Source organism: Chelmon rostratus, chromosome 23 (assembly GCF_017976325.1).
Source record: "Chelmon rostratus isolate fCheRos1 chromosome 23, fCheRos1.pri, whole genome shotgun sequence".
Taxonomy (NCBI): Eukaryota; Metazoa; Chordata; class Actinopteri; order Chaetodontiformes; family Chaetodontidae; genus Chelmon; species Chelmon rostratus.
The window spans coordinates 19,234,864-19,262,331 of NC_055680.1; the positions used below are offsets into that span (position 1 = coordinate 19,234,864).

A 27,468-nucleotide genomic window follows, 5' to 3' on the forward strand; every position below is an offset into this window, starting at 1 on the left:
CAGAGAGTCAGACAGGCAGGCAGACAGACAGAGAGTCAGACAGACAGACAGACAGACAGAGAGTCAGACAGACAGGCAGACAGACAGATAGACAGAGAGACAGACAGAGAGTCAGACAGACAGACAGGCAGACAGAGAGAGAGACAGAGAGTCAGACGGGCAGACCGACAGACAGATAGACAGAGAGTCAGACAGGCAGACAGACAGACAGACAGAGAGTCAGACAGGCAGACCGACAGAGAGATAGACAGAGAGTCAGACAGACAGGCAGACAGACAGATAGACAGAGAGACAGACAGAGAGTCAGACAGACAGACAGGCAGACAGAGAGAGAGACAGAGAGTCAGACAGGCAGACCGACAGACAGATAGACAGAGAGTCAGACAGGCAGGCAGACAGACAGAGAGTCAGACAGACAGACAGACAGACAGAGAGTCAGACAGACAGGCAGACAGACAGATAGACAGAGAGACAGACAGAGAGTCAGACAGACAGACAGGCAGACAGAGAGAGAGACAGAGAGTCAGACAGACAGGCAGAGGTGAATGTATGAGTTATTGGGTTTGTTGTGGCCATATTATTAGGCACAGCTAAAACAAACAACAACATTTGTCCACATTGAGTTAGACAGTCAGCTGAATTAGCTGTTAGCAGCTCCTGTTAGGGGCTCCTGTTAGCAGCTTCTGTTAGCGGCTCCCGTTTAGCGGCTCCTGTTAGCGGCTCCTGTTAGCGGCTCCCGTTTAGCGGCTCCTGTTAGCGGCTCTCGGTTAGCGGCTCCTGTTAGCAGCTCCTGTTAGCGGCTCCTTTTAGCAGTGTACACATGGATGTACACACTGGATCACTGTGATCCTGAAAAAAACTAAATACATGATTGTCAGGGGAGTTGTGCAGCAATGAGCAACACCTGTTCTCTGACTTCTGTGTGAAGTTATGAACGTCTATGTGTATCAGGTCTGTAGACCGGACCGAGTTATGAAGCTCAGTGGTGAAAAATATAAAACCAGTTTGCACACAGTGAAGCTGTGACAGTGGAGGAGGTGAGACTGTTTAACATCACAGCTGATACAGCAGCTGTCTGTCTGTCTGTGTGAGTGTCTGTCTGTGTGTCTGTCTGCCTGTCTCTCTGTCTGTCTGTCTGTGTGAGTGTCTGTCTGTGTGTCTGTCTGTCTGTCTGTCTGTGTTTCTGTTTGTCTGTCTGCCTGTCTCTCTGTCTGTCTGTCTGTGTGAGTGTCTGTCTGTCTGTCTGTCTCTGTGTGTCTGTCTGTCTCCAGCTGTAAAACACACACACACACTGCTTCTTTAACATCCTGTGTGCGCGTGCCTCCGGTTCCAGTGCAACGTCATCCTGGTGGGAACATGGCGACAAAGATCGTCTGTGAGTGAGGATGCTCCACTCCATCAGTGCTGCAGGTCTCTAGTCAGTCAAGTTCTGACAGAACTTCATGTGTATGGATGACTGAGGGGGTCCATTCCCACCCAGAGAAACTATATGTTTTATATTTATATTTTAAGAAGGATAAAAACCGAAATAATCTGTACTAATGAATTAACACCGTGACTGTGAAAGTACTGTGGAGTATCAGCTTCGACCCTACTACTACTTTTAACACTTGAAGCACATTTACCTTTGAGCAGACTGACATCATTTGTCAGTGCAGGACTTTTACTTTAACGAAGTATGTTCACAGTGTAGTATCAGTACTTCACTGATGTACTGAGTACTGGTTCCGGCGCGGCCCGGATGTTTGGTTCAGGGTAATGTCCGTCGGAGTGAGACGTCTGTCGGTGTGCCAGCTGTGTGGCGGTGACCCCGACGGAGGAGGAGGAGGGGGCCGCGGGCAGGGTGCGGGGCGGGGCGGGGCGGCTCGAGCTCCGGAGCTGACGGCTGACTGGCTGCTCCGTCACGGGAACGCGCCCGCACTCACACGCACAGACCCGCCGCGCGGCCAGGCCACCGGCCAGCCTCTCTGCTTCTGCCCCCCCTCTTCTCTTTCCTTTTCCTTCCTTTAAAACTCACTTCACCTCTAAAAACTTACGTTAACACCGTAAAACACGGTGAAACGCCCCCCGCGCCCCCGGTCAGGAGCAGGAGCGGCGGCCACCGTGCCCGACAACCGGATTACCGAGTTTCAGCGAGTGTCTCCTGCCGGACCTGCCGTGATTCACCGCCCAGCAGCGGGCCAGCAGCGGGCCAGCAGCGGGCCAGCAGCGGGCCTCAGCTCTCCGTCGTCCCGGTTCATTTTTAAACTCTTTGTACCGACCGGCTCGTTTACCGGACGGTGACGTCAGCCCCGAGAAAAGCCGAGAATCGTCCGCCGGAGGAGGCACGTCAGTGAGTGTGCTAACTTTTCCTTAGTGTGTGTGTGTGTGTGTGAGAGAGAGAGAGAGAGCAGCGCCCCCACCCAACTTTCTGACTCTCTACCCGGTGTGTCCCGGTACCGACAGGAACAGGACCAGGACCAGGGTGGTCTCACCGGCTGAACTCTCTGGCCCCCGTTTGTGTGTCGCTTTGTTTGGTCCCTGAACCGTGACATGGGGACCGTGTAACCGGATCGACGCGTGGCTTCCACGAGACGTTTCTTCCGGTCCGGTCCAGGTGAGTCGTGGCCCGGTAGCCCGGATTTAACTCACACCTGCTGTTTTTTCCAGCGTCAGTTCCACGAAAGCAGCTTTTCTCTCATCCCTCATGCAGGCGGTCTGAGTTTCGTTGGTCCTGGTCTCAGGGTAGGAATGCTGATGATATCGATCACTCATCGATCGATCTGTCCATGCAGTTATTGATTATTTGCTCTCACAGAGCTCGCAGGTTTCTTGTTGCTCCATCGATGAACTCAGAAATGGTTCTTGTGGATCATCAGGTCTCCACTACGGTGTGAAGGATCCCACCCTGTGGATCTGGATCACTGTGCATCACTTTATTGATGAGGGTTCGGGCCTCAGACCTTCATGTAGACCAGCAGCACACACACAGGTTCCTGACTGGGTGCACCGAGGCCCGGTGAGCCTGCTGCTTGTGATCACCTTTCCTCATAGATCCTCGACAGGACTCATCGATCAACAGGCTGATCAATACATTTGAGAAACCTGAGTGATATTTTAGCTTCTGTCCCAACAGCAGCTTGTCCTCCAGAGTCCCTGGTGGTCCACACAAAAGTTCTGTTGGTAGGAAACAGCAAACAGCAGTTATTGAATGATGAGTCGATCAGAAAACGTCCATCAGGGTTTCCCAAATCCTGCAGCACGTTTTTCCCTCAGTAATGACAGCAGGCACACTGAGCGCCTGGCTGCTCCTCCCCCCCGTTTAAATCTCCCCCCTGTATTTTAAAGTGAGGTTTAACCTTCTGCTGCGTTTGATCACATCTAATAGATGCTAACATGCTAACGTCTGCATATACGTAGGAGAGCGTCCCCTCCAACGTTCATCTGCTGTGCGTCTTCATTGTTCCTCTGTTGTGTCCACATACTGCGTCCGCATACTGCGTCCAGCTGTGTCTCATTGATCTGAATAATGAGACTCGAGATGAAGAGAGACTCACCTCTGCACACCGTCCATGTCTCTCTCTCTCGCTAAAGTTAGCCTGTGTGGCTAAAGCAGTTCTCAGCAGGCATCTCAGCTATCCCTCTGTGTGTGTGTGTGTGTGTGTGTGTGTGTGTGTGTGTGTTATTTTTAGCTGCGTGTTGTTTGGATTCTGCTCTGATGTTATTAGGCAACACTACAAAACTGATAGCACGAGGGGAAAGAAGTGTGTGTGTGTGTTTGTGTGTGTGTGATGTAATGCAGGTTGTAATTAGAGCTGAAACGATGGATCGACAGAAGATTGATTCTGATAACGGATCAATAGCTCGAGTCATTTATTGGTACTAACACCAACCATCAGCTGGTTGCAGCCTCTCAGATGTCACTGCGTGTTGCTGCTGTGTATCGCTGTATTGATGAGCATTTTTTGGACATTTTGGAAAACTAATCAATACCTGGAGAGACTAAAAGCAGCTGATCAATAATGCAGGTAGCTGTCAGCTGCAGCCCTCAGCGGAACACACAAGGGGATTATAACCTGACTCAATGTTTTCACTTCTAGAAACCTGAAAAGGTGTGACAGTGTGGTACAAAAGTACAGCAGTATTCTCAGCTTCATGCAGTAAAAGTACAGCAGTATTGTCAGCTTCATGCAGTAAAAGTACAGCAGTATTATCGGCTTCATGCAGTACAAGTACAGCAGTATTGTCAGCTTCATGTAGTAAAAGTACAGCAGTATTGTCAGCTTCATGCAGTAAAAGTACAGCAGTATTGTCAGCTTCATGTAGTAAAAGTACAGCAGTATTGTCAGCTTCATGTAGTAAAAGTACAGCAGTATTGTCAGCTTCATGCAGTAAAAGTACAGCAGTATTGTCAGCTTCATGTAGTAAAAGTACAGCAGTATTGTCAGCTTCATGTAGTAAAAGTACAGCAGTATTGTCAGCTTCATGCAGTAAAAGTACAGCAGTATTGTCAGCTTCATGTAGTAAAAGTACAGCAGTATTGTCAGCTTCATGCAGTAAAAGTACAGCAGTATTGTCAGCTTCATGCAGTAAAAGTACAGCAGTATTATCGGCTTCATGCAGTACAAGTACAGCAGTATTGTCAGCTTCATGCAGTAAAAGTACAGCAGTGTTATCAGCTTCATGCAGTACAAGTACAGCAGTATTGTCAGCTTCATGTAGTAAAAGTACAGCAGTATTGTCGGCCTGATGCAGTAAAAAGTATACAGCATAAAATACTAGAAATATTCTAGATAAGTACATGAAACTGTGCAGTATTTGAGTAAATGTACTTAGTTACTTTCCAGCACTGCTAATTCAGACAGATAAAATAAAACAAATCTTCCTGCAGTTTATTTTAAGCTTTGGGTGAACATACACACTGATGGTTTGAGATGCCAGTATGTCCCACTGCCCATGAAGGCAGCACGTGGTCACAGTCATGTGATCGGAGACGTTCGGCGTCGACAGTCAGAGTGTAAAACGTTCTAAACGTTCTTTACAAACTGGGCGTCGGGTCGGGCTGATGGCTATCTTTAGCTGTGTGTGTGTGTGTGTGTGTGTGTGTGTGTGTGTGTGTGTGTGTGTGTGTGTGTGTGTGTGTGTGTGTGTGTGTGGTATGAAGACCATTCATTATCACATTCCTCCAGAGAGGCCTCCACATGGGAACTCACTCTGTCTCCACAGCACTGTCATCACAGCAGTGAGTGATCACATGTTCACTGCTGATCAGTGATCAATAAGAACTGATCAGACGGTAGTTTGACCTGATGTGATTGGCAGATATTTCAGTGGGCCTTCAGATGATCCCGTATTATGAATGAATTGAATTTGTGTTGTTTGGTTGTTAATAACAAAGTGTCAGTAAACGGTGAATCAGGTGACGTGAACCTGGAGAGAAAACGATCACTTATTGATTTATTGATCAGCTCTGTTGTTCTCTTTTGTAGTTTAATGAATGAACTGCGTCGTCGTTTCAGAGTTGTTTCGTGTACGGCGACACACAGTCATTGTGACAGTTAAAACATCAACGGTTGAATCCAGAGGTGCCTCTCCGGCAGGTAGAGGAGACAGGTGCATACAGGTGTTGTAAAACCTGCAGGCTGCTGATTGGACGGCTCGCTAACTAACACGCCCAGCAGCTGCAGCAGTTAATGGCAGATTGCATCAAAACACTCAGACATGAAACGCATGTTTTTAACTTCAGTGTGACCTAAACTTCCTGATGATGTCATGAAGAAGAAACACTTCAAAACAGACCATCTTATAACTGCAGAACTTCCCTGAGCAACAGGAGCCGCTAGCAGGAGCCGCTAGCAGGAGCCGCTAGCAGGAGCCGCTAACAGGAGCCGCACACAGGAGCCGCTAACAGCAGCCGCTAACAGGAGCCGCTAACAGGAGCCGCTAACAGCAGCCGCTAACAGCAGCCGCTAACAGGAGCTGCTAACAGCAGCTGCTAACAGCTAACACAGCAGACTGTTAAATGGTGCTAATCTGACTAAACAAAAGCAACCCCATTAAACATGGGGGTGAAGTTGTCGCTCACAGTGTACCTCACTGCTCCACGTGCCCCCCCAGGCCCTGATAACTGCAGGTCCACTACGGTTCCCCCAAAGGAAAGTCAGTCAGAAGCCTTTAGTGTGAGCTTTTCATGCTGTGTGCCAGCTGGCCGACAGGTACACGACACCTGTACGTTGTACCTGATGACGGCGTGCAGGATTTTCACGTCTTGGTGAATGAGCGGTGAAGTGGATTCATTCTTTTTGTTGCTTTTTTCAGTGTTTCGTCACGTCTGAAGATGTTTTTGGTCATTTTGACGTAGTTTTCTGTCGGCGCAGCGGCGTGATGAGCGGCGTGTAATGTTTGTCTGTGAGGCGGCAGGTGAGGAGCTGCTCTGAGACGACAGGTGTGAACCAGTTTCTGCTTTGAAGCTGGAGACCTGTCTGTCTGTCTGTCTGTCTGTCTCTGTGCTAACAGCAGCTTTGCAGCTAGCTGGGCCTGTTCGACCAGACTCACTGTGTGTGTGTGTGTGTTTGGGGGGGGGGGGGGATTCCTGTGCTGTGATGTCAGCATTCTGCCTGTGGTCTGTGGTATGCAGGCTGCTTGTTCACCTCCACAAACACACACACAATAAGATTGGAGTACAACCCAGTATCTATGTCCACCATCTTGTCTTTGTGTGTGTGTGTGTGTGTGTGTGTGTGTGTGTGTGTGTGTGTGTGTGTGTGTGTTCCTGATGTGACTTTAAGCTGTGTGGACAGAGCAAACACACACTCTTCTGCTGTGTGATCTAACCTGTGTGTGTTACTGTAATGAGTTGTTCCTGGTTGGACTTTAACGTATTTAGTTCCAGAGGCTGAGCTGAAACTTCAGTCGTCATGGCAGCAGTGTGAGACGGTGTAAGAAGTCCTTGTGAGGCTGCTCGAGCCCACGTGCTTCACAGACCGTCAGGTGTCCACAGAGACACAGAGGCTGCGTTCGAGACGTTCGTCAGACACACACGTGTGTTTTAATTACAGCGTTTCAGCTCTGGAACATACCTGACATACCTGTTAGCATGGAGCTGTTAGCATGCAGCTGTTAGCATGGAGCTGTTAGCATGCAGCTGTTAGCATGCAGCTGTTAGCAGGTGAACTGGAGCTCCTGTTTACTGTGTTTATGCACATAAAAGAGCTGCTGTCTGGATAAAATCATCAGTGTGTGTGGAGCGATGAGGAGGCTGTAACCTTCCTCACATTAACGCACGAGACGAACAGAAACGTCTGCATCGTTTGACCTTTGACCTCTTTGAATGACGTCATCTCCTTAGCTGGACGCAGACAAGCCTTTAATCATGTTTCGTCCTGGTGAAACTCGCACTGCGATGTGGAAATCTGGCAGCGAGGCTGAAAACGTGTAACGCTGCTGCTTCGTCTTCTTCGTCTGATCCAAATGTTCACGTCCGTCCACGTCGGAGGGACAGTCACCTGAACACAACACAGTGTGTCTGCGCTGTCAACACCAATAACAGGAAAAAAACTTCAGACTGTTTTTGTGTTGTGCATCATTTCTCTGCCATGACACGTTTCACCTCTTTCAGATTTACAGCAGTGAGACCTGGAGACTCGGCAGGACAGAAAGGGTCACATGAAAGCTGTTAAACCACATTTTATGATTTTATATGACCGCTGACTGGAGGAGGAAATCAGCAGCACGAGAGGTTGAATTTAAAGCAGGAGTGCTGATCTACGAACAGTTTGGGGAAATAAGTTCAGCATTAATAAGAATCATCGGTGCGACCGTGGTCGGCGTGGACGCTCTTTCGTTCGTTTGTTTCTGCAGGAGCATCCTGGGCGTGTCGTCTCTGTTGTTAGGCTCGCTTAGAGGAAATCACGCACACACACGTTGACATCACTAAGGCAGCGGGGGAAGTGTGTGTACACTAAAACCCGACCGACTCTGGATATTTTGACGTTGATACTCTCACCTGTAAGAGTTTGTCAGAAAAGGAGTTTCCTAGCACATAAACATTTTGATAAAGACTCTTTAAAGTGAGCTGTGATTGAATCCCATGTGCAGACCCAAACCAACATGTCAGTCCGTCTTCCAACACTGCATTGGTTGGGACTACTTTCTTCAGCGGATTAATCCACATTCTGTGGTCCAACGAGTGTTTGTGGCAGCAGGACTGTGTGAGTACACGCCAACTGATAACCAATCACTGAGCTGATCAATAACATGTTCGCAGCCCTTTGCCTCAGTGTCAAACTTTAATCGGTCCATTCTGATTGGACAGAGACCATCTGATCAATAACCTCACACACACACACACACACACATACGAGTTCATCACATAGATTTCCATTTACTTCCTGGAGACTGATCCAAGTCTTCACCCTAAAACTGAATGATTAATGTTTCGGGGACGTCGTGTCCCATCAAGGAAGGGGAGTCCCCGCAGCGTGGCTGTGGAGTCAGACGTGTGTCCCCACAACGTGAGCAGGACGTGTACACAGTAACAGGTGTCGTCCTGCAGAACAGGACTGTGTGTGTTCAAAGGCCCGAGGCGGGGGCGTCCGACATACGCTCACAAAGAGAGAGAGAGAGAGAGAGATAAATGAATGACGAGCACAAGAAGAACGGAGCAGAAAGACAGAGGTAAAAATGAGACAGCTGTGGTTTCCGTGGCGATGAAGAAACACATAACAGAGGACAGGAATGTAAAGAGAGAGAGAGCTGGGAGGAAATGAGTGGAAACATGAAAGAAAGAGAGGAAGAGAGGAAAGAATGAAGGGAGGAGGAGGAGGAGGTGGTTCAGGGAACAGCGATGAAAGGAAAAAGGGAGAGAATGACGCCCAGGAAGACTTGGAGGAGAGAGAAGGAGGAAGAACACCAAAAGAAGAAAGAAAGACAGAGGAAAGGAAGAAAAGGAGAGGGAAGGAGAGAAAAGAAGAAAAAGGAAAGAAGGGAAAGGAAAGTGAAGAGGAGAAAAGCTGAATTAATATTAAAGGTGAGAAGAGGAGGAAGGAGAACAAAGGATATGATGAGAGGAAAGAGGAGAAGAAAGATGAGAAATCCAGTTTTAAAAGGAGAGCGAATGAAAGGAGATGAAGATGAGGAAGATGAGGTGGTTTGAGTAGAAACAAAAAGACATGAGGACAGAAGAGAAGGAGAAAGGATGAGAAGGAAAGAGGAAAAACGAGGTGAGTAAAAGAAAATACAGGAGAGAAGGAAAAAATCAAGAGAGAAGAGGAGAAGAAAAAAGGATAAAAGCTACGAGGGAAGAAAAGGGATGAAGAAGAGCGGGAAGGAGAGAAACTGAGCTTATAAACTGAAGGGGTGGAGCGCTGGAGAGGAGGAGGAGGAGGAGAAAAGTGGAGAGAAAACAGATTTATTCACTTTAATCTGAATGAGAAGAGGAAGAAGGAAGGAAAATAAAAATGGATGATGGAGGGAAGAAGGGAAGGAAAGAAGGAAGGAATGAAGACCTGCGATGAAAAGAACAAAATAAAATAATAGAATGTGAAAATTAGCGACGCAACAGAAACAGAAATAAACGCTCTGCAAAACTTTGTTTTCTTTATATTCTCTTTAAGATAATTTCAATCCTAGTTTTCTTGTTTCCTAACGATGATGAAGGAGCACACACACAAACACTTGATCCGACATTTCCCACAATGCACCTGCAGTGTCTTTATCACAGCTCACGGCTGATTGGCCTTCAGGTGGGAACTCAGTGCAGCCCCCCTTTATGACTGAACTGATGTTGATGTTTTTTTTTTTTCCTGTGTGTGTCTGCTCTCTGATTGGCTGCTCTCAGGTGGGGTGGGCGGAGCTGAGTGATGGCGGGCGCGTCAGTGAAGGTGGCGGTGCGGGTCCGCCCGTTCAACTCGCGAGAGACAGGACGCAACGCCAAGTGTGTGATCCAGATGCAGGGAAACACCACCTGTAAGACACACACACACACACACACACACACACACACACACACGAGCTGGTAGAAACGGAGGTGATGAAGACTTCTGTTTCTTCCACCTCTCGTACTTCCCTCGGTCTCGCTGGGTTGAGGGTTTGCATGTGATACAACAGGCCTCAGCAGTCCCAGAATGCCTCTGGCTGTCATGTGACCTCTAGACCTCTCAGAGTTTATTAATAGGCTTTCCTGCAGAGGCTGACGTAGCAGCCGTGGGTCAGCCTGAACACGTTCACGCCAGAACGAACCAGGACACACACCTGGACCACGCACTTCTGGGCGTGTCATAAAAAGCAGGTTCAAGGTGTCTGATCGCTCCCCTCTTTCTCTCAGGTATCTCCAACCCCAAGCAGCCCAAAGACGGAGCCAAGAACTTCACTTTCGACTATTCCTACTGGTCCCACACAACGGTGATCAGACGCACCGTCACACACACACACACACACACACACACACACACACACACACACACACACACACACTCCTGAGAATAACCAGGCTGTGTGTTTGCGCTGCAGGTGGATGACCCCACCTTTGCATGTCAGAGGCAGGTGTATAAAGACATCGGAGAGGAGATGCTGCTGCACGCCTTCGAAGGTAAAACAGTCTGAACGGCCACCGCTGCTCCCGGCCTCAACCACAAGCACTGAGCTAAACAGCAATGATAACGACTGGAATGATGCTAACGCTCCTATGATGCATCAAATGCTAATGATGCTGATGTTCTCACTGATGCTAATAGTCGTAGTGATGAAGTCAATGCTAAATATCCCATGCTTGCTGCAGTGATGTACAGGTGTGCTCCAGGACCCTGTGACCTCACTGTGACCTCACTGTGACCTCACTGTGACCTCACTGTGACCTCACTGGGAGTGGTCACATTTCTGATCGCACCCAAATGACTATTTAATGATGACACTGCTCGTGACAGTTATCTTTATTATGCTAATGTGGCATTAGATTATATAATCTAGACATCTACGCATGCATTATGTTAACATGGTGCTCCTGCTAATATTGGTATCAGTGTCGGTGATGATGCTACATATGCTAATGCTAACACCTGCCAGATAGTAGTGTCAGTGATAATATCCATTTAAAGCCAGATTCAGTTTTCGCTTTGAGATAAAGTCCTGTGAAACATCTTTTGACAGTCAGGTGAGTCCATCACATGGAAGCAGGTCAGCCAGAAAACTGAGATTTGTTGTTTTTCCACAGGTATGACAAGGTGTGCCAAAGCATCTGCACATCCTGTTCCTTTATTCCGATCTTTTCTGAAACTGATTTTTCATTAAGGATCAACGTGTTTACAGTTGTTAGTTTGAAAATTATAAAGCAACAATAAGTGACATCATTAATATCTTTATTTTCCAGGATACAACGTATGTATTTTTGCTTATGGACAGACGGGTGCAGGAAAGAGCTACACCATGATGGGCAAACAGGAGCCTGGACAGGAAGGAATCATACCACAGGTAAACACTCAGTAAACACAGGTGTTCTGCCGGCCCCTCCACTCATAACTCTAATATCGATATTTGACCATAACAGAGGTAAATACAAGACCGCAATCACCCAGTCCCGACAGGCAACGACACGGTGGAGGGAGAAAACACAATAAAGATAAAAGCTTATTTGATTTATTTAATAAAGGGGAAGTAGGCGGAGCGTCGGCTCAGGTGAAAAAAGACCATGTCGATTCTCTCAGTCTGACACTGATTCCGACCAATAAACCTTCTGTTTCTGAAAGCAGTGACAGTTCCTCCTGCCTCATGCTGGAAATGTTAAACCTAAAGCCTTAGGCAGGCCTAACCCATTCTGAATAGTAACAGGTTTTTGGTCTCCTGATGGTTTGGATGTGCAGTTGCAGTTTTGAGGGGCCACAGCAGGACTCTGGAACACCTTGATGCAGATTGAAGAGTCCACCTTTAATGTTTTGTTGTGATGATATGAATCAATTGTCCGTCTCTCTGCGTCCAGCTTTGTGAGGACTTGTTTCAGAGGACAGGACAGAACACTGATCCCGACCTGACCTACTCGGTGGAGGTAAACTCTCTCTGATCCGTTCATTCAGACTGATTCACTGAGTGAACGTCGATCGGCTGAACACTGTGTCCTCCACCTCCAGGTGTCCTACATGGAGATCTACTGCGAGCGGGTCCGAGATCTGTTAAACCCAAAGTCCCAGGGGACTTTGCGGGTCCGGGAGCATCCCATCCTGGGTCCCTACGTGGAGGATCTGTCCAAACTGGCTGTGACTGGATTCACCGACATCCGGGACCTGATGGATGCCGGCAACAAAGCTCGGTCAGTCCTCTCCCTGTAGATCAATGTCATGACACGGTTAAAAGTTTAAAACTAGAAAAGGTTGCTCTGTGAACCAGGTGTAGGTGTGCGTGGCACTAAAACATTGTTACTAATTAGTTGAAATGGGTTAAGCTTTTGAAACTACATAATCACGTTAATGTGTACAAATGAAAGCAGTTGAAGTGTCAGCTAATGTGTAAACACTGGAATTAGTTGAACTCCCATTGAAGGAGTATGTGATGAAAGCAGCTGCAGTGTCAGCTGAAGGGTAAGAGATGAAATGACACTTGACATTCAACCGGTTGAAGCCAAGTAAGTGTTAGCTGATGTGTTAAGTGGTGGAAGAAGTTGAAATTTCAGGTGAAGGTGAAGCGATGAAGACAGTTCACGTGTGAACATATGAGCAGTCTGACTCACTGGATGTAAACTCTGGGTACACAGGCAGCCAATCACAGGCCCTTCCACTGTCTGCGTCACTACAGGAATTAGCGACAACAACCTCTGAGCTAGCGACCTGAGAATGGCCAGGTACCCTGATCTGGTCGCACATGGTACGAACGTAAACATGCTAGCAAGGGCGCCGTCCCTGCATCCTGGGCTTTGTGCCGTCAAAGACAATTGTGATTGGTTTAGAGCTTAGAGATACTGGTCTCTGCAGGACTAGTTTCTATGTAAACACTGACAACAGCTAAAATGTTGGTTTTACTGTCAGATCTGAAAGTAGTACAACTGTCAGTTAAGTATAAAGTTAAAGTGTAATCCATGAAATGCTCTAGCTGTGTTGACGTTAATGACAGCTGAAGGGATCTCCTGTTGCTTTGAAGCTCCAAATTTAAACAGTAAGACATCCACACTGAGAGGCTGTTGAAAGGCATTCTGGGAAATGTAGGAAATCACATACATACCAGCTGTGCATTCAGAACTTGCACCACTAGGAAACTTCTTTCTTCCTACACAGCAGCGAAGTCGAAACCTTGTGTTTGGGGTTGTTGAAAGGTATTCTGGGAACTGTTGTTAATCTGTGGCCAGAGATAACAAATCAAATGACCTTCATCCCAAAACATGAACGAGACCAGTCTGTGTTGTCAGTGATTGATTATTTATACCTGACTGGTTATTGGTTACAGGACGGTTGCGGCCACAAACATGAATGAGACATCATCCAGGTCACACGCCGTCTTCACCATCGTCTTCACCCAAAAACGCCGAGACCAGATGACCAGCCTGGATACTGAGAAGGTGTGTGTGTGTTATGTCCTCGTGGTGACCTGTTGTACTTACTGTCCTTGTGGGGACCCAGCTATCTTATTGTCCTTGTGGGGACCCAGCTATCTTATTGTCCTTGTGGGGACCCAGCTATCTTACTGTACTTGTGGGGACCCAGCTATCTTATTGTCCTTGTGGGGACCCAGCTATCTTATTGTCCTTGTGGGGACCCAGCTATCTTACTGTACTTGTGGGGACCCAGCTATCTTATTGTCCTTGTGGGGACCCAGCTATCTTACTGTACTTGTGGGGACCCAGCTATCTTACTGTACTTGTGGGGACCCAGCTATCTTACTGTCCTTGTCAGGCCTTGGTGTCAGTGCTACCACACTTTTTTACAGTGTTCTCTAAAATCAGGATTTTGGATTTGGGCTTAAAAAACTGTATCCTTAGGTCAGCAAGATCAGCCTGGTCGACCTGGCTGGAAGCGAGCGGGCGGATTCCTCCGGGGCAAAGGGCACTCGACTCAAGGTCAGAGGTCACGAGCGTCATGCTGGTGTTGGCGTAGCTAAAATCTAGTCCTGTTGCATCCATGTCACAAGCTGTTTGTTTAGTGTACATTTACTTTACACTGACGTTACATTGATGTGCAGGAAGGAGCAAACATCAATAAATCTCTGACCACGTTGGGAAAAGTGATATCAGCTTTGGCCGAAATGGTGGGTCGACACAACCTTGATATTTTTGCTCAGTGATATCAGAAAATGTTCCTGACACTGGTTCTTCTACTGAAGACTGACTGGCCTTCTGCTGCCCTCCACAGCAGAGCAATAAGAAGAGGAAGAGTGACTTCATCCCCTACAGAGACTCTGTTCTCACCTGGCTGCTGAAGGAGAACCTGGGTAAGAACGACTGGTACAACCCCAATCCTAAATTGCTGCATCAGATTCAGATTTAGCAGATATTTCCAATGATCAGGTCAGGACTAGCAGTACAAATACTTAACTAAAGGTCTAAGGTCTATTACTAGTGGCAGTCGTACCAACAGCAGCAGGGCTGATGGTTCCAGACTCCACCCAGTGCCAGTACAGTAGTAATGACAAACAGGGTCAGCAGCACACGGCTGGACTGTGTGAGGGCAGAAGAGGGTTGGCATTAACGTGAAAGTCTGAATGTGCGTTTGCTTCAGGAGGAAACTCTCGGACGGCCATGATTGCTGCTCTCAGTCCTGCTGACATCAACTATGAAGAAACACTGAGCACCCTGAGGTCAGAAACCGATCCGGTCCGGTCTGATCCGGCTTTGTGTAGATCAGGCATCTCAAACCGGTTCCATAAAGGGCCGCGTGGCTGCAGGTTTTCATTCCAACCCAGGAGGAGCACATCAGGCCAACCAATCAACATCAAGGGATCACTTAGTTATCAGCTGAAGACTGAGATCAGCTGATTAATTGATTCCAGCCAGGTGTGTTCCTCCTTGGTTGGAATGAAAACTTGCAGCCACACGGCCCTTTATGGAACCGGTTTGAGATGCCTGGTGTAGATTAATGAAGTCTCAGTGACGTGAATATCACGTAGTGCGATCCAGTCTGATGCAGCCTGCGTTTAATCCGGTCTAACTCAGTCTGACGCGCCCCCAGGTATGCTGACCGCGCCAAACAGATCCGCTGTAACGCCGTGATCAATGAAGATCCAAACGCCAAACTGATCAGAGAGCTGAAGGCCGAAGTGGAGCGACTGAGAAACCTGCTGTTCTCCCAGGGCCTGCAGGAGCTGCTGGACCACTCAGGTACAAACACTGTTTGAACAGCCAATGAGCTGCTGCGCGTGCTCACCTCAGTGCATACGTTATACTGTACTCAGTGTAGTGTGTGCAACATAGAGAGGTTATTATATATAAAGATGCATCTTTAACATGTTTTATTTCATGATGTCACTTTTTACCACAGCGGTGTTAGCAGTCCCCGCCCTCTCACCTGTCAGCCAATCACGTGCCCTCCGACTCTCTGAAGCAAGCAAGTTCAACAATTGTTAGCAGACTTAGCCAGTTAGCTCCCGTTAGCTCGAGCAGCAGCAGTGACATGTACACACAGTGCATGGAGAAGTGTATTTCTGGTGGCGTGTGTGCTTATTTAAACACGGTATGTGTGGCATGTTCAGAGGGTATTTACAGCAACTGTGTGTGTGTGTGTGAGAGAGAGAGGGGGTGTGTGTGTGTGTGAGAGAGAGAGAGGCTGTGTGTGTGTGTGTGTGTGAGAGACACACACACACACAGATCTTTACAAGCTGTTACATAACCAGAATAGCAGAGATTCCAACTTGTTAAAAAACATGAAACCTGTCTCTGTCTGTCTGCCTGTCTGTCTGCCTGTCTGTCTCTCTCTCTGTCTGTCTCTCTCTCTGCCTGTCTCTGTCTCTCTCTCTGTGTCTCTCTCTCTCTCTGCCTGTCTCTGTCTCTGTCTGTCTGCCTGTCTGTCTCTCTCTCTGCCTGTCTCTCTGTCTCTCTCTGTCTCTCTCTCTGCCTGTCTCTCTGTCTCTCTCTGTCTCTCTCTCTGCCTGTCTCTGTCTCTCTCTGTCTGTCTCTCTGTCTCTGTCTGTCTCTCTCTCTGCCTGTCTCTGTCTCTCTCTGTCTGTCTCTCTGTGTCTCTCTCTCTCTCTGCCTGTCTCTGTCTCTCTGTCTCTGTCTGTCTGCCTGTCTGTCTCTCTCTCTGCCTGTCTCTCTCTCTGCCTGTCTCTCTGTCTCTCTCTGTCTCTCTCTCTGCCTGTCTCTGTCTCTCTCTGTCTCTCTGTCTGTCTGTCTGTCTCTCTCTCTGTCTGTCTCTCTGTGTCTCTCTCTCTCTCTGCCTGTCTCTGTCTCTCTCTGTCTCTCTCTGTCTCTCTGTCTCTCTCTGTCTGTCTGTCTCTCTCTCTGTCTGTCTCTCTGTCTCTGTCTGTCTCTCTCTGCCTGTCTCCCTGTCTCTCTCTGTCTGTCTCTCTGTGTCTCTCTCTCTCTCTGTCTGTCTCTCTCTGTCTCTCTCTGCCTGTCTCTGTCTCTCTCTGTCTGTCTCTCTGTCTGTCTGTCTGTCTCTCTCTCTGTCTGTCTCTCTCTGTCTCTCTCTGCCTGTCTCTGTCTCTCTGTCTCTCTCTCAGTCAACAACAATGGCTCCGGTGGTGTTGCAGGTGCCCCCCCCTCCCCACTGCAGCTGGCACTTACAGCTAACGGGGTCTCACCTGAGAATGGCTCCGCCCCTCCAGGTGAGCGTGTTTGTGGACATTCTGCCCAGCTGAAGTCTCGGCTCGGCCTTTTCATTGGTTCATCAGTTGTTTGATTTCTTTTTTGTCCTCCTCTTTCTTCTCTCACCGTCTTCCTCCACTCTTTTTTTACCGCCTCCTCTAAACGTCGCCTGTCTCCTGCAGGTGCGGAGTCGGCGTCCGCGGGCGACGTCCCCGCTGACCCCGACCACCTGATCGAGGACGGCGAGGAAGGAGAGGAGGCGGACGCCACGGAGCCCATCAGTAAAGAGGAGGCGGCCGAGCGGCTGCTGGTAGGTGCAGACTTTGATGCTGTGGCGCTGCGCTCGCCGCAGGCCGTTCACTGACGTCTCCTCCGTGTTCGCTGGTGTTGCAGGAGACGGAGAAAATAATCGCCGAGCTAAACGAGACGTGGGAAGAGAAGCTGAGAAAGACGGAGTCCATTCGGCTCGAGAGGTAACGTCGCTGCTTCCTGTTTTCTGTCAGAATGATCTAGTTTACGTTCGGTTTGGCTGATGTTAGTGGGTCATCGTGGTCCAAGAGGAACAGCTGAGTCAGAAACGATCTGGTTCAAAGCCCGTGGACATGAGAAGTCAACTACGACTCCCAGGGTGCGTCTTTGCAACAAGCGTCCAATCAGAGAGCTTAAAATTGTGTGCTGCTCATGAGCTGAACATTTCACTGCAGCTTCAACACATTTCACTCTGAACTGGCCGGCTCCTCTGATTGGCTACTTCTCTGTGCATCATGGGAAGTCCTTCGACTCATCCGACATTAAACACACTGATTCAAAGAAACATCTGAAAGAGGAATACAGGACAGGGGAAACAACTGGATGGTGTGAACAGGAGACAAAAGGGACCAATCAGAAGTGAGAAAGTAAACATGTCCTCTCTCTCTCTCTCTCTCTCTCTCTCTCTCTCTCTGGGTGTCTGTGTCTCTCGCCCAGAGAGTCCCTGCTGGCAGAGATGGGCGTGTCCATCAAAGAAGATGGAGGAACGCTGGGCGTCTTCTCTCCTAAAGGGGTGAGTTTGTCTTGTGTTGGCGTGGCGACTGGATAACGTTAGCTAAACGCAGGAAGTGGCGTCACTTCAAACACGTGTTCAGTTGGTTAAACTCTCGTGTTAACTTAATATTTACAAATGTTCACCTCATCACACACATCTGCAGCGATGCTCAGCTCGGTGTGAACCGGGTCCGTTTAACTCTGGACTGGATGTTCAGAAACCAGAACCCAGGCTGTCACTGTGTTCACACTCTGATCAACACTTCAGGAAGCCTCCGCGGCGACTGACCTGATCCAGAATCAGCTCTCTGTGATCAGGTCTACCACAGTAAAGTGCTGGACCGCTGCTGTGTCATGTCAACAGGACTCAGGTGTTCACTGTTAAAGGTCTGATTATAATAAAGCTTTAAAAATGTGTTGCAGACGCCTCACCTGGTCAACCTGAACGAAGATCCTCTGATGTCAGAGTGTCTCCTCTACTACATCAAGGAGGGATTCACCAGGTGAGCGTCTGCTGGACCCCCTGTCTGTGAACTGGACCCCCTGTCTGTGAACTGGACCCCCTGTCTGTGAACTGGACCCCCTGTTTAAACCATGCTCTCTGTCTCTGTCAGGGTTGGACAGCAGGATGTGGACATTAAGCTGTCCGGTCACTTCATTAAAGAGATTCACTGTGTGTTTGTCAGTGAGACCAACGACCAGGGGGAAGGTGAGACACCCGTCTGTCTGTCTGTCTGTCTGTCTGTGGTCTTTGGATCAATGATCTGATTTCTGTCTGGGTGAGAGAGGACCAGGACCAGGACCAGGAGCAGGACCTGGACCGGGACAGACAGATTAAATATCGTCAGTCCGCCTGCTGTTGTCTTCCTGTCAGTCAGTGTGCTTAGATCGCCCTCTGGTGGTCTCCGTCTGTACTTCAACACAGTGTGTTGGTCAGCAGCTTTAATACACATGCTGACAGCGTGACCCCCCCCCCCAGCAGCCTCTAACCGCGACCTCCACCCGGGAACATGAATTATACAGCAACACGTGTGACGGCAGGAGTTTAAATATACAGCAGCTCACAGATCACACAGCTGTCTGCATGGAAAATAAAAAAGTTCTAGATTTCAGTCTTTAGAAGGTTCAACATCAAACAGAAAAAAGCTTTTAGTCTTTGTATCATTGGTTTTTATTTTATTTTAACATTAATGACAGAAATTTGTACTTGTGCATTTAAGGTGTGTGTATGTGTTTGTGTGTATGTTTGCATGTATGCTGGTATGTGTATGTGTGTGTGTGAGTGTGTATGTGTGTGTGCATATATGCTTTTGTGTGTGTGTATGTTTGCATGTATGCTGGTATGTGTATGTGTGTGTGTGTGAGTGTGTATGTGTGTGCGCATATATGCTTTTGTGTGTGTGTGTGTATATGCTTTTGTGTGTGTGTGTGTATATGCTTTTGTGTGTGTGTGTGTGTACATGTATGCTGGTGTGTGTGAGTGTGTGTGTGTGTGTGTATATGCTTTTGTGTGTGTGTGTGTGTGTGTGTATATGCTTTTGTGTGTGTGCGTGTGTGTGTGTGTGTGTGTATATGCTTTTGCGTGTGTGTGTGTGTGTGTGTGTGTGTGTGTGTGTGTACGCTGGTGTGTGTGTTCAGTGAATGACTCTCTCTCTTCTTCTCTCTCTGTAAAAGCTGCCAGGAAATCTGTCAGGTATCGTTTTAACAGTCAGTGTTACCATGGTGACGTCACCCCGCCCGACCCCCCCGTCCTCTCACCTGTGTGTGTTGACTGCATGTGTTCTGTGCTGCGTCCCGAGTGGACAGACATGAAGCGGGTGTGTTTGCTGTGTCTGCAGTGGTCGTGACTCTGGAGCCGTTAATCGGAGCGGAGACGTACGTCAACGGGAAGCAGATCACCGACGCCGTCGTCCTCAAACAAGGTGCGAATAATTAATGATTCCAGGCCACACCCCGCCTGCTGCTCTCCCATCATGCTTTCATTCGTTGGCCAGTGTGATGGTGAAACAATAACTGCAAAGACCTTTTCATATTTTTCTCTGATTGATGTAATTTCTGGTGAATCTGTTGTTTGGGGTTTGTTACCACACCGCCAGCTAAACCGCAAAACAAAGAAAAGCTTACTTACTTCCGTACTGTCGGTTGCTCTCCGTCGCTAGGTAACCGCATCGTGATGGGGAAGAACCACGTGTTCCGGTTCAACCACCCGGAGCAGGCGAGGCTGGAGAGAGAGCGCAGCGTCACGGCCGAACAGCAGGGGGAGCCGGAGGACTGGAACTACGCTCAGAGGGAACTGCTGGAGAAGCAGGGCATCGACATCAAACTGGAGATGGAGAAGAGGTAGAGAAGACGTGGCGGTCTGTTTTACGTCTCTGGGGATGTGAACTGGTGCTCGGAGGACGTCTCACACACCGCCATGGTGGCCTCTTTTTTTTTTTTACTATTTCCTGACATTTTACTGTCAAACCACTTCTGGATAATTGGATAAAAACACTGTCAGCTGCCTTAAAGGAGAGAGAGACAGGAAGTAATAGAGGAGAGTACACACAGGTTGATGCGTGACTGACAGTGTTTGGTGGATTGATTGATTGATTGATTGATTGATTGATTGCTGTGTGTTACAGACTACAGGACATGGAGATTCAGTACCGTAAAGAGAAGGAGGAGGCTGATCTGCTGCTGGAGCAACACAGACTGGTGGGTTTCTGTTAGCATCTCATCTGGTAGCTAACAGTTCATTTCTGATCAATAATCAATATGTGTGTGTGTGTGTGTGTGTGTGTGTGTGTGCACGCTCAGTATGCAGACAGTGACAGTGGTGACGACTCAGACAAACGCTCCTGTGAGGAGAGCTGGAGGCTGATCTCCTCCCTGAGGGAGAAACTACCTGCCAACAAGGTGCACACACCTGTCTGTCTGCCCGTCTCACCTCTCTGTGTGTCTGTCTGTCTTTCTGCCTGTCTCACCTGTCTGTCTGTCTCACCTGTCTCCAGGTGCAGTCCATAGTGAAGCGCTGTGGTCTCCCCAGCAGCGGGAAGAGGAGGGAGCCTCTCCGAGTTTACCAGATCCCTCAGAGGAGGAGGATCAGCAAAGACCCCAAACGGGTCACCATGGAGGACCTCCGCATGCAGGCCGTCAAAGAGATCTGCTATGAGGTCAACACACACACACACACACACACACACACACACACGGTGTTAAAGGATTAGTTCAACGTTTTGTGAAATACTCGGAGCCAGATGTTCAGCTGGACATCAGTCTCACGTCTGTGTGTTCAGTACAGAGCTGGAGTCAGGATGTGGTTAGCCTAGCTTAGCATAGAGGCTGGAAACAGCTAGCTGCGCCTACCGACACCTCTGAAACTCACTGATTAACACGCTGCTCGTTGAACCTGTCCACGAACACAAAAAGGTAACCTGATGTTTTTATCTCTCAAAGAACAAATAAGCTAATTCGCGTATTTTCAAAAGTCTTTTGAAACCTCTGAACGAGAGCTGGGGGGATGTGTCCTGAGTTCAACAGCTGACAGATAAGCTGAGTAACTTTTAAGGATGATTCAGCAGCATTCACAGCATGGAGTGCTTAAAAGACAAACTGTGACATGATTTTCCCAGTAAAACCAGTCATAAAACCAGCAGTGCTGGTATCTGTAGCGTTTAACGTGTTCTGCCGTGTGTGCGGCGCCCCCCTCAGGTGGCTCTGGGAGACTTCCGTCACTCCCGTCAGGAGATCGAGGCGCTGTCCATCGTCAAGATGAAGGAACTCTGCCGCATGTACGCCAAGAAAGACTCCAACGAGAGGGAGAGCTGGAGGGCCGTGGCCCAGGACGTCTGCGACACCGTGGGCATCGGAGAGGAGAGGAGCCCCCCCACGGAGGAGGGAGCAGGAGGAGCAGGAGGAGCAGGAGGAGGAGAGACAGTGGAGGGAGGAGAGAAGAAAAACGTGTATGACCTGAAGGCTCACATCGACAAACTGACTGATATTTTAGAGGTGAGTTCTCTGGTTAACGAGTCAAACGAGCGTTCTGGTCAGAGGTCAGAGGTCAAACAGTTTTCTCTGGAACCTGCACCACTGAGCCCTGTGCGACAGATTTCACTCAGACCAGATGTGGCTGGCAGCCTGAGGTCGATCCAGACCTCTGGATGTCCGTCTGAGGTCACAGAAACCGTTGCTGTGATGTTAAATTCAGATCCCACCAGGAGTCAAGCTGGCAGCTCGGTGAGGCGGCACTGAGGCGATGCTAACACGCTGCTGTTCAGCAGCTATAATACTCACCATGTTCACCGTCCTACTTTAGCATGTTAGCATGCTGACATTTGCTAAACAGCAGTAAACAAGCTGAGGCTGAAGGGAATCTCATTAGTTCTGCAGGTGTTTGGTCATAAACCATAGGACACACTAAACTGACCTGATGGTGGCGCTAGATGAGCAGAGGATGAGCAGAGTTATTACAGCTCATCCTGAGGGAACACGAAGGTGTGAACAGGGTTCATGCAGCAGGTGTTGAGCTGTTTCAGTCCTCCTTCGTTATAAAACTGATGTCTGCGACTCTTCCAGGAGGTGAAGCTGCAGAACAACATGAAGGACGAGGAGATCAAAGCTCTGAGAGACAGGATGATCAAGATGGAGAGCATCATACCTGTTCAGGTACGTTCACACATCGCGTGCTGGTCCATCAGCCGATCATCAGTAACGCTCTGAGTCCTCTCTGATTTCCTTGTTTCCAGGACGATGATGTGAACAGTGAAGAGAGCGAGTCACCACAGAGGGACGGGGACGGGGACGGGGGCGGGGACGGGGACAGCCCCGTCCTGCCGGATCACCGAGTTAAGCGACTGATGGACGAGGACCCGGCGTTCAGGAGAGGGCGCCTCCGCTGGCTGAAACAGGAACAGCAGCGAATCCTGAACCTGCAGCAGCAGAACATCACCAAGAAGCTACGAGGACAGAACCAGAACCAGAACCAGGGTGAGTCCGTTCACACCTGAAGCGTTTAATTAGAAACCAGGTGCTGAATCTGAAGCAGGATGCCAACAGCTGACTGATCCTGTGCCTCCCCCTACCGCAGGTCAGAACTCCCCCGTTGTCCCCGTTCATCTCCCTGGGACCGGCCGCTTCATCCCTCCCCAGGAGTGCAAGCTCAAGTTCCCCTTCAAGAGTAATCCCGCCCACCGGTTGTCATGGGGACCAGCCAGCGCCGCCCTGCAGGCTCTGGGTCTGGGGGAGGGAGGAGGAGATGGAGGAGAGCAGCGGGAGGATGGAGGAGGGGTAGTGGAGGGTAAAGTTTCTCCCTCACCTCCTCCTCAGGTTCAGTCCCCTGCTCTCTTGCCCCTCCCTTTCCAGCCTCCGCCCCCTCGCATGCGCACCCCCAGCCCTCATCGCGCCTGGCAACAGCGTAACCAGGGCGGCTCTTACTACCACCACCAGGGCGGCAACCAAAACCATCAGCGCCGCTATCGCCGCAACTCTCTGGACAGCGCCGCTCATGGCAATGGTAACTACGACCAGCATCATGGCGGTGGGGGTCACCAGGGGCGACCGAGACAGAGGAGGGGGGTGTCGCCCGGGCCAGGAGGAGAGAGAGGCGGGGGGAGGGGAGGAGGAGGAGGAGGAGGAGGGAGGGACAGAGACGGAGGCTTCCATTATAATCAGCACCAGCATCATCAGTACCATCACCATCCCTACTACAACCCCCACAATGCACCATTCCAGCCAGTACCTCACCCCAACTACCACAGCCTGCCGCGCTCTGGGGTCCCGCCCCCTCCTGCAGACATGCTGCTGGGGGCGGGGCCACCGCCTGTCGGGTGGGGCTTCACCACCCCGCCCAGAATGAGACGACAGTTCAGTGCACCGGACCTCAAAAACAACAAGGAGACCCCCATCTGACCTCTGACACCAGGGAGGTCTCTGATTGGCTGCAGGACACAGGGCAGTCCTGGTGCTGTACAGAAGAGTGTGTGTGTGTGTGTGTGTGTGTGTGTGTGTGTGTGTGTGTGTGTGTGTGTGTGTGTGTGTGTTACAGTACTGTGCCAGCATGTCCCACATCAGCTAACATCACACACATCCTGCATCTTCAGTCCTGTTGTGTGTGTGTGTGTGTGTGTGTGTGTGTGTGTGTGTGTGGCTTGCTCCTATCCTTAACATTAGTTTGGGTTAGCTGTTGCCATAGCGACACTGTTTGAAGAGAAGCGGATTCTTTGATTATTTTTTTTTTGCAGTTTGTCAAGCTGTCAAACAGGATGAAAGTTTATTACATTTAGTTTTATTGATTTTATTGATCGCTGATATTCTGGTCTTGATCAGTAGTTTATAACGAGGTGCCTTGAAGCTGAAGTGTTAGCTCCTGGAGCTAGTTCCTGCTAGCAGAAGTCTCCTATTGAAGCTGTTTTTTTTACTTAAGATTAAGTACGTTGGGTTGTTTTTCGGGCAGAATGGGTGTTTGTACCTAAATGGACTTGAGTTTTAGCTCCTCTGTTTTAGCCGCCGTTAGCCCAGGAGGCTAACTAGCCTGGTTCAGCCTGAGTTGTTAGCTTGGGCTAGTCAGAAAGCTAGAACAGGGAGCAATGAGTGGCTTTTTAGCTTTTCAGGCCAACACGTTATGTGGTGAAACGCTACACAGGCAAGTTTTGCACAGGTGAAAGTATTAGCCTAGCCTAGCCTAGCCTGGCCAAACCAGGGCAGCATTCATGTCTTATGGGAATGACAGTTAGTACGACTTCAGTCAGAGCTTGGAGGTGTTTTCCACACTGAACTCAGGTTAACCAGTTTATTTCAAAGCAGTTCTTGTATTTGACAGAACTGAGCAGACAGTTAGTGAGAGGCTAAACGGCTGCAGCTCTCGACACACAGTCAGGATGAAAGTAAATGAGCTCAAACATGTCTGCGGTGCGGCTCGTTTGACCAAACTGAGCTGATTCACGGCGTAGATATACTTCTGTTAGCTGCCTCCTCCACGTAAACTGGTCATATCAAGCAGCTGAGAGCTGATCTTCACTCTGAGCTTGAAGCTCGTAGTTTCCGTCTCTCCCGCGTGACTTGAACGCTGCGCCGCTGAGTGCTACGAACCAAAGAAAGCTGCTCTGTGGCGCCTCCTGCTGGAGGGCTGACAGACACACTGCTGTACAGACAGACAGATGTCAGTACTGACGATCATTGTTTTCGAGGAAGAGGAGGAGGCGTTGAATCTTTTTAAAGCGTTGTGTGTGTATATTCGAAGTGTATCCGGACTTATTTTGTCTCGATGTTTTTATGAAGATGAATCTATATTTTAAAGCCGGCTGCGACACATGAAGCGTGCTCACCTTCACTGTGTCTGGCAATCGTGGGAAATGTAAGTGACACCTGAAGTGATGCATCTTGGGAGATATAGGAGTTTGACTGATTTAACCGACACGGGAGCTGTAGGAAACGGGAACATGATGGATTTTGGTACATGTAGGGCCATGTTAGCAAAGAACTCTGGGAAATGTAGGGTGAGACTGAGGTGGGGGATGAGAGAGGAAGAAAAGGTGAGACAGTTAAAGAAGTTCAATCAGAGATACAATAAGCTTTGTGTGAGAAGTAGTAACGGACACTACGACATGTTCTGATTTGAAAGGATCTGACGATATTTAGTCTTTCTTACGTTCAGAAGGGATGAAGAATAAACTGCTGCCTTCCTGAGACGTCTGGAAGTTGGAAATTGTGGCCTTTTCCCAACTGATGTTGCATTTAATGTCTCTTTTCAACATAATGACAGGTTTTTCTTGTGAGAAATATTTTTTCTTTCGTCAGCTTGGGCTGCAGCTAACGATTATTTTCACAATGCATGAACGGTTTGGACGTGAGACGTGTTCGAATGGTCTTTGAACGCAGCCTATGAGCAGTTCTTTTCGTTGCTGCGTTCACTGCACCTCTGAAATGTAGGAAATAGCGTTTCACACTTTCCACGTCGAAGTGAACGCAGCATCAGATGTGTGTGGTTGGGCGCAGGCTCTGTGTTTTGTCTGAATGATGACACGTTTCCTGTCGGGAGGAGCTGGGAGTTAGCGGCACCGCCTAAACCCCGCCAACACACAGCAAGGCATTCTGGGAGATGACGAGTGGAGCGTCTTTGCGCTCCGTGACTGTAAGACCTTTTCACAAAAGGTCAGAACCAACCAATGGGAGCGCTCCCTCTGGTCGCACAGCGGGAGGGAGTCGCCACGACGATGATGACAAAAACACAAGAATTGGTTGCGATTGGCCAGAGAAGCATGACATCAGCAGAGTCTGGTTTCTGCCTTGTTTTGCTCTGCTGTCTCTGGAATCGACCAATCACGGGACAATCTTGATGACCTGCTGCCACCGCCGGGCTTGATGGGAAACGATGTTTCCTTTTTCTTTGGTTTTTTTTTCCTCTTTTTTAAAACTTTTTTTATGTCCAGCTTGGGCTTCTGATTGGCTGTTTTTTTTTTCTTTTCTTTTTGTATTCATTTGCTTCATGTCCTGAATATTTTAACCCCGCCTACATGTTCGACCTTTGCTTTGTGATGTCATCACGTCATCATCGCTACTATTAATGTTATAATTTTAAAGTTCATTCAAGTGTCATTAATATTGTGTTCTGTTGGATGCTGCTAAAGGGAGCTTCTTCGCCCTCATGCAACTGTGTGTGTGCGTGTGTGTGTGTGTGTCTCTGTGTCTGTTGAAGTGTGTTGTGTGTGTTGTATGTGTGTGTATGTGTGTGTGTGTGTTTCTGGGTTAACTTAGAATCATAATCTAAAGTTTGTTTTACTTTATAAAGCTGATTTTATTGTTTTTCTTCTCATAGTCTGTTCAGTTTTGTTGTTTTGGAGGTTTGAGGAAGAGGAGGAGGGGCCTCGGGAAGCCCAATATCAGAACATTCTAGAACCCTCACCGACTGACCCCGCCCATTCCCTGTACCTCTGCCCCAATCACAACCTCAGAATCTGTGACATCACAGCATGACGCTTCAGGACTCTGGAACAGACAGGATGACATCATGGTGTAGCCCTCCTCCTATTGGCTCAGAGCCCCTCAGTGTTCTTTCTGTCTGTGATGAGTTGTTGTGTCTGTTGTTGTTTTCGTTGTATCAGGAACCAATCTCAGGCTCTACCTGCAGACAACATGATGGCAATAAACTGTCAGTCAGAATGAGAACCCGACTCACCTGCTTCACTGTGTCCCTGCAGAAAGGCCCAAACGCTACGGTGGCGTTCACTTTGCAGCATAACAACACGCCACAAACACAGCAGACGTGCACGAGCATCTTTACGAGTTACTGCCATTATAAAGTAACTCGTTAGAGAAATTTAACCTCTTTGATTCTTCATACTGTCTGCCGTACGTCCGCCTGTGGACGTCATTAAAGCCTCGTCTGCAGCCGATAATCTGTCACTCTGCAGGCTAATGACACACACACTCTGTCCAATCACAGCTCTTCATTAAACCATTATGTCAGATTGCAGGTAAACAGCAGTCTGGAGGGGACAAACAGGCCAACAGCTTCATGCAGCATGTGGACGCAGAACAAGGAAATACGCTAAACTGACCAGTAACAGAGCGTTTATTTGAAAATGTAACTGATTACTTAACACACTACGTCACTCATTATAACAAAAAAAAGTAATCTGAGTACTCATATACCCCCAACTAGGGCTAAACGATTTGGGGGAAAAAATCAAATTGCTATTTATCTAATTTGATTTGTGATTTAATTTTTGTAATGTGGACATTTTTTTTTTGCGTTATCAGGAGCTAGCATC

At 48.6% G+C, this 27,468-nt stretch overlaps 1 protein-coding gene across 1 annotated transcript; it reads left to right on the forward strand.

Moving 5' to 3' along the window:
* Nucleotides 1–1,910: 1,910 nt before the first annotated feature.
* Nucleotides 1,911–26,893, forward strand: kif1c (kinesin family member 1C). The gene is made up of 29 exons (XM_041965572.1): nucleotides 1,911–2,332; nucleotides 2,446–2,596; nucleotides 9,818–9,945; nucleotides 10,304–10,380; nucleotides 10,489–10,567; nucleotides 11,345–11,445; nucleotides 11,951–12,016; nucleotides 12,099–12,277; nucleotides 13,405–13,516; nucleotides 13,937–14,014; nucleotides 14,137–14,202; nucleotides 14,307–14,385; nucleotides 14,673–14,751; nucleotides 15,123–15,271; nucleotides 16,612–16,716; nucleotides 16,879–17,006; nucleotides 17,090–17,169; nucleotides 17,663–17,738; nucleotides 18,143–18,222; nucleotides 18,334–18,428; nucleotides 19,558–19,641; nucleotides 19,879–20,059; nucleotides 20,344–20,416; nucleotides 20,519–20,617; nucleotides 20,713–20,874; nucleotides 21,413–21,709; nucleotides 22,277–22,366; nucleotides 22,447–22,687; nucleotides 22,788–26,893. Exons 3-29 carry the CDS (start codon nucleotides 9,840–9,842, stop codon nucleotides 23,606–23,608), a joined length of 3,783 nt encoding a protein of 1,260 aa, XP_041821506.1. The 5' UTR covers nucleotides 1,911–2,332; nucleotides 2,446–2,596; nucleotides 9,818–9,839; the 3' UTR covers nucleotides 23,609–26,893.
* Nucleotides 26,894–27,468: the final 575 nt, after the last annotated feature.

Excerpts from the sequence above, each read along its gene's own strand:
- kif1c (XM_041965572.1), top strand. The coding sequence starts at position 9,840 with ATGGCGGGCGCGTCAGTGAAGGTGGCGGTGCGGGTCCGCCCGTTCAAC. Across the intron at positions 12,278-13,404 it reads GATGCCGGCAACAAAGCTCG|GACGGTTGCGGCCACAAACA; the intron begins GTCAGTCCTCTC and ends TATTGGTTACAG. Across the intron at positions 14,386-14,672 it reads GCTGCTGAAGGAGAACCTGG|GAGGAAACTCTCGGACGGCC; the intron begins GTAAGAACGACT and ends CGTTTGCTTCAG.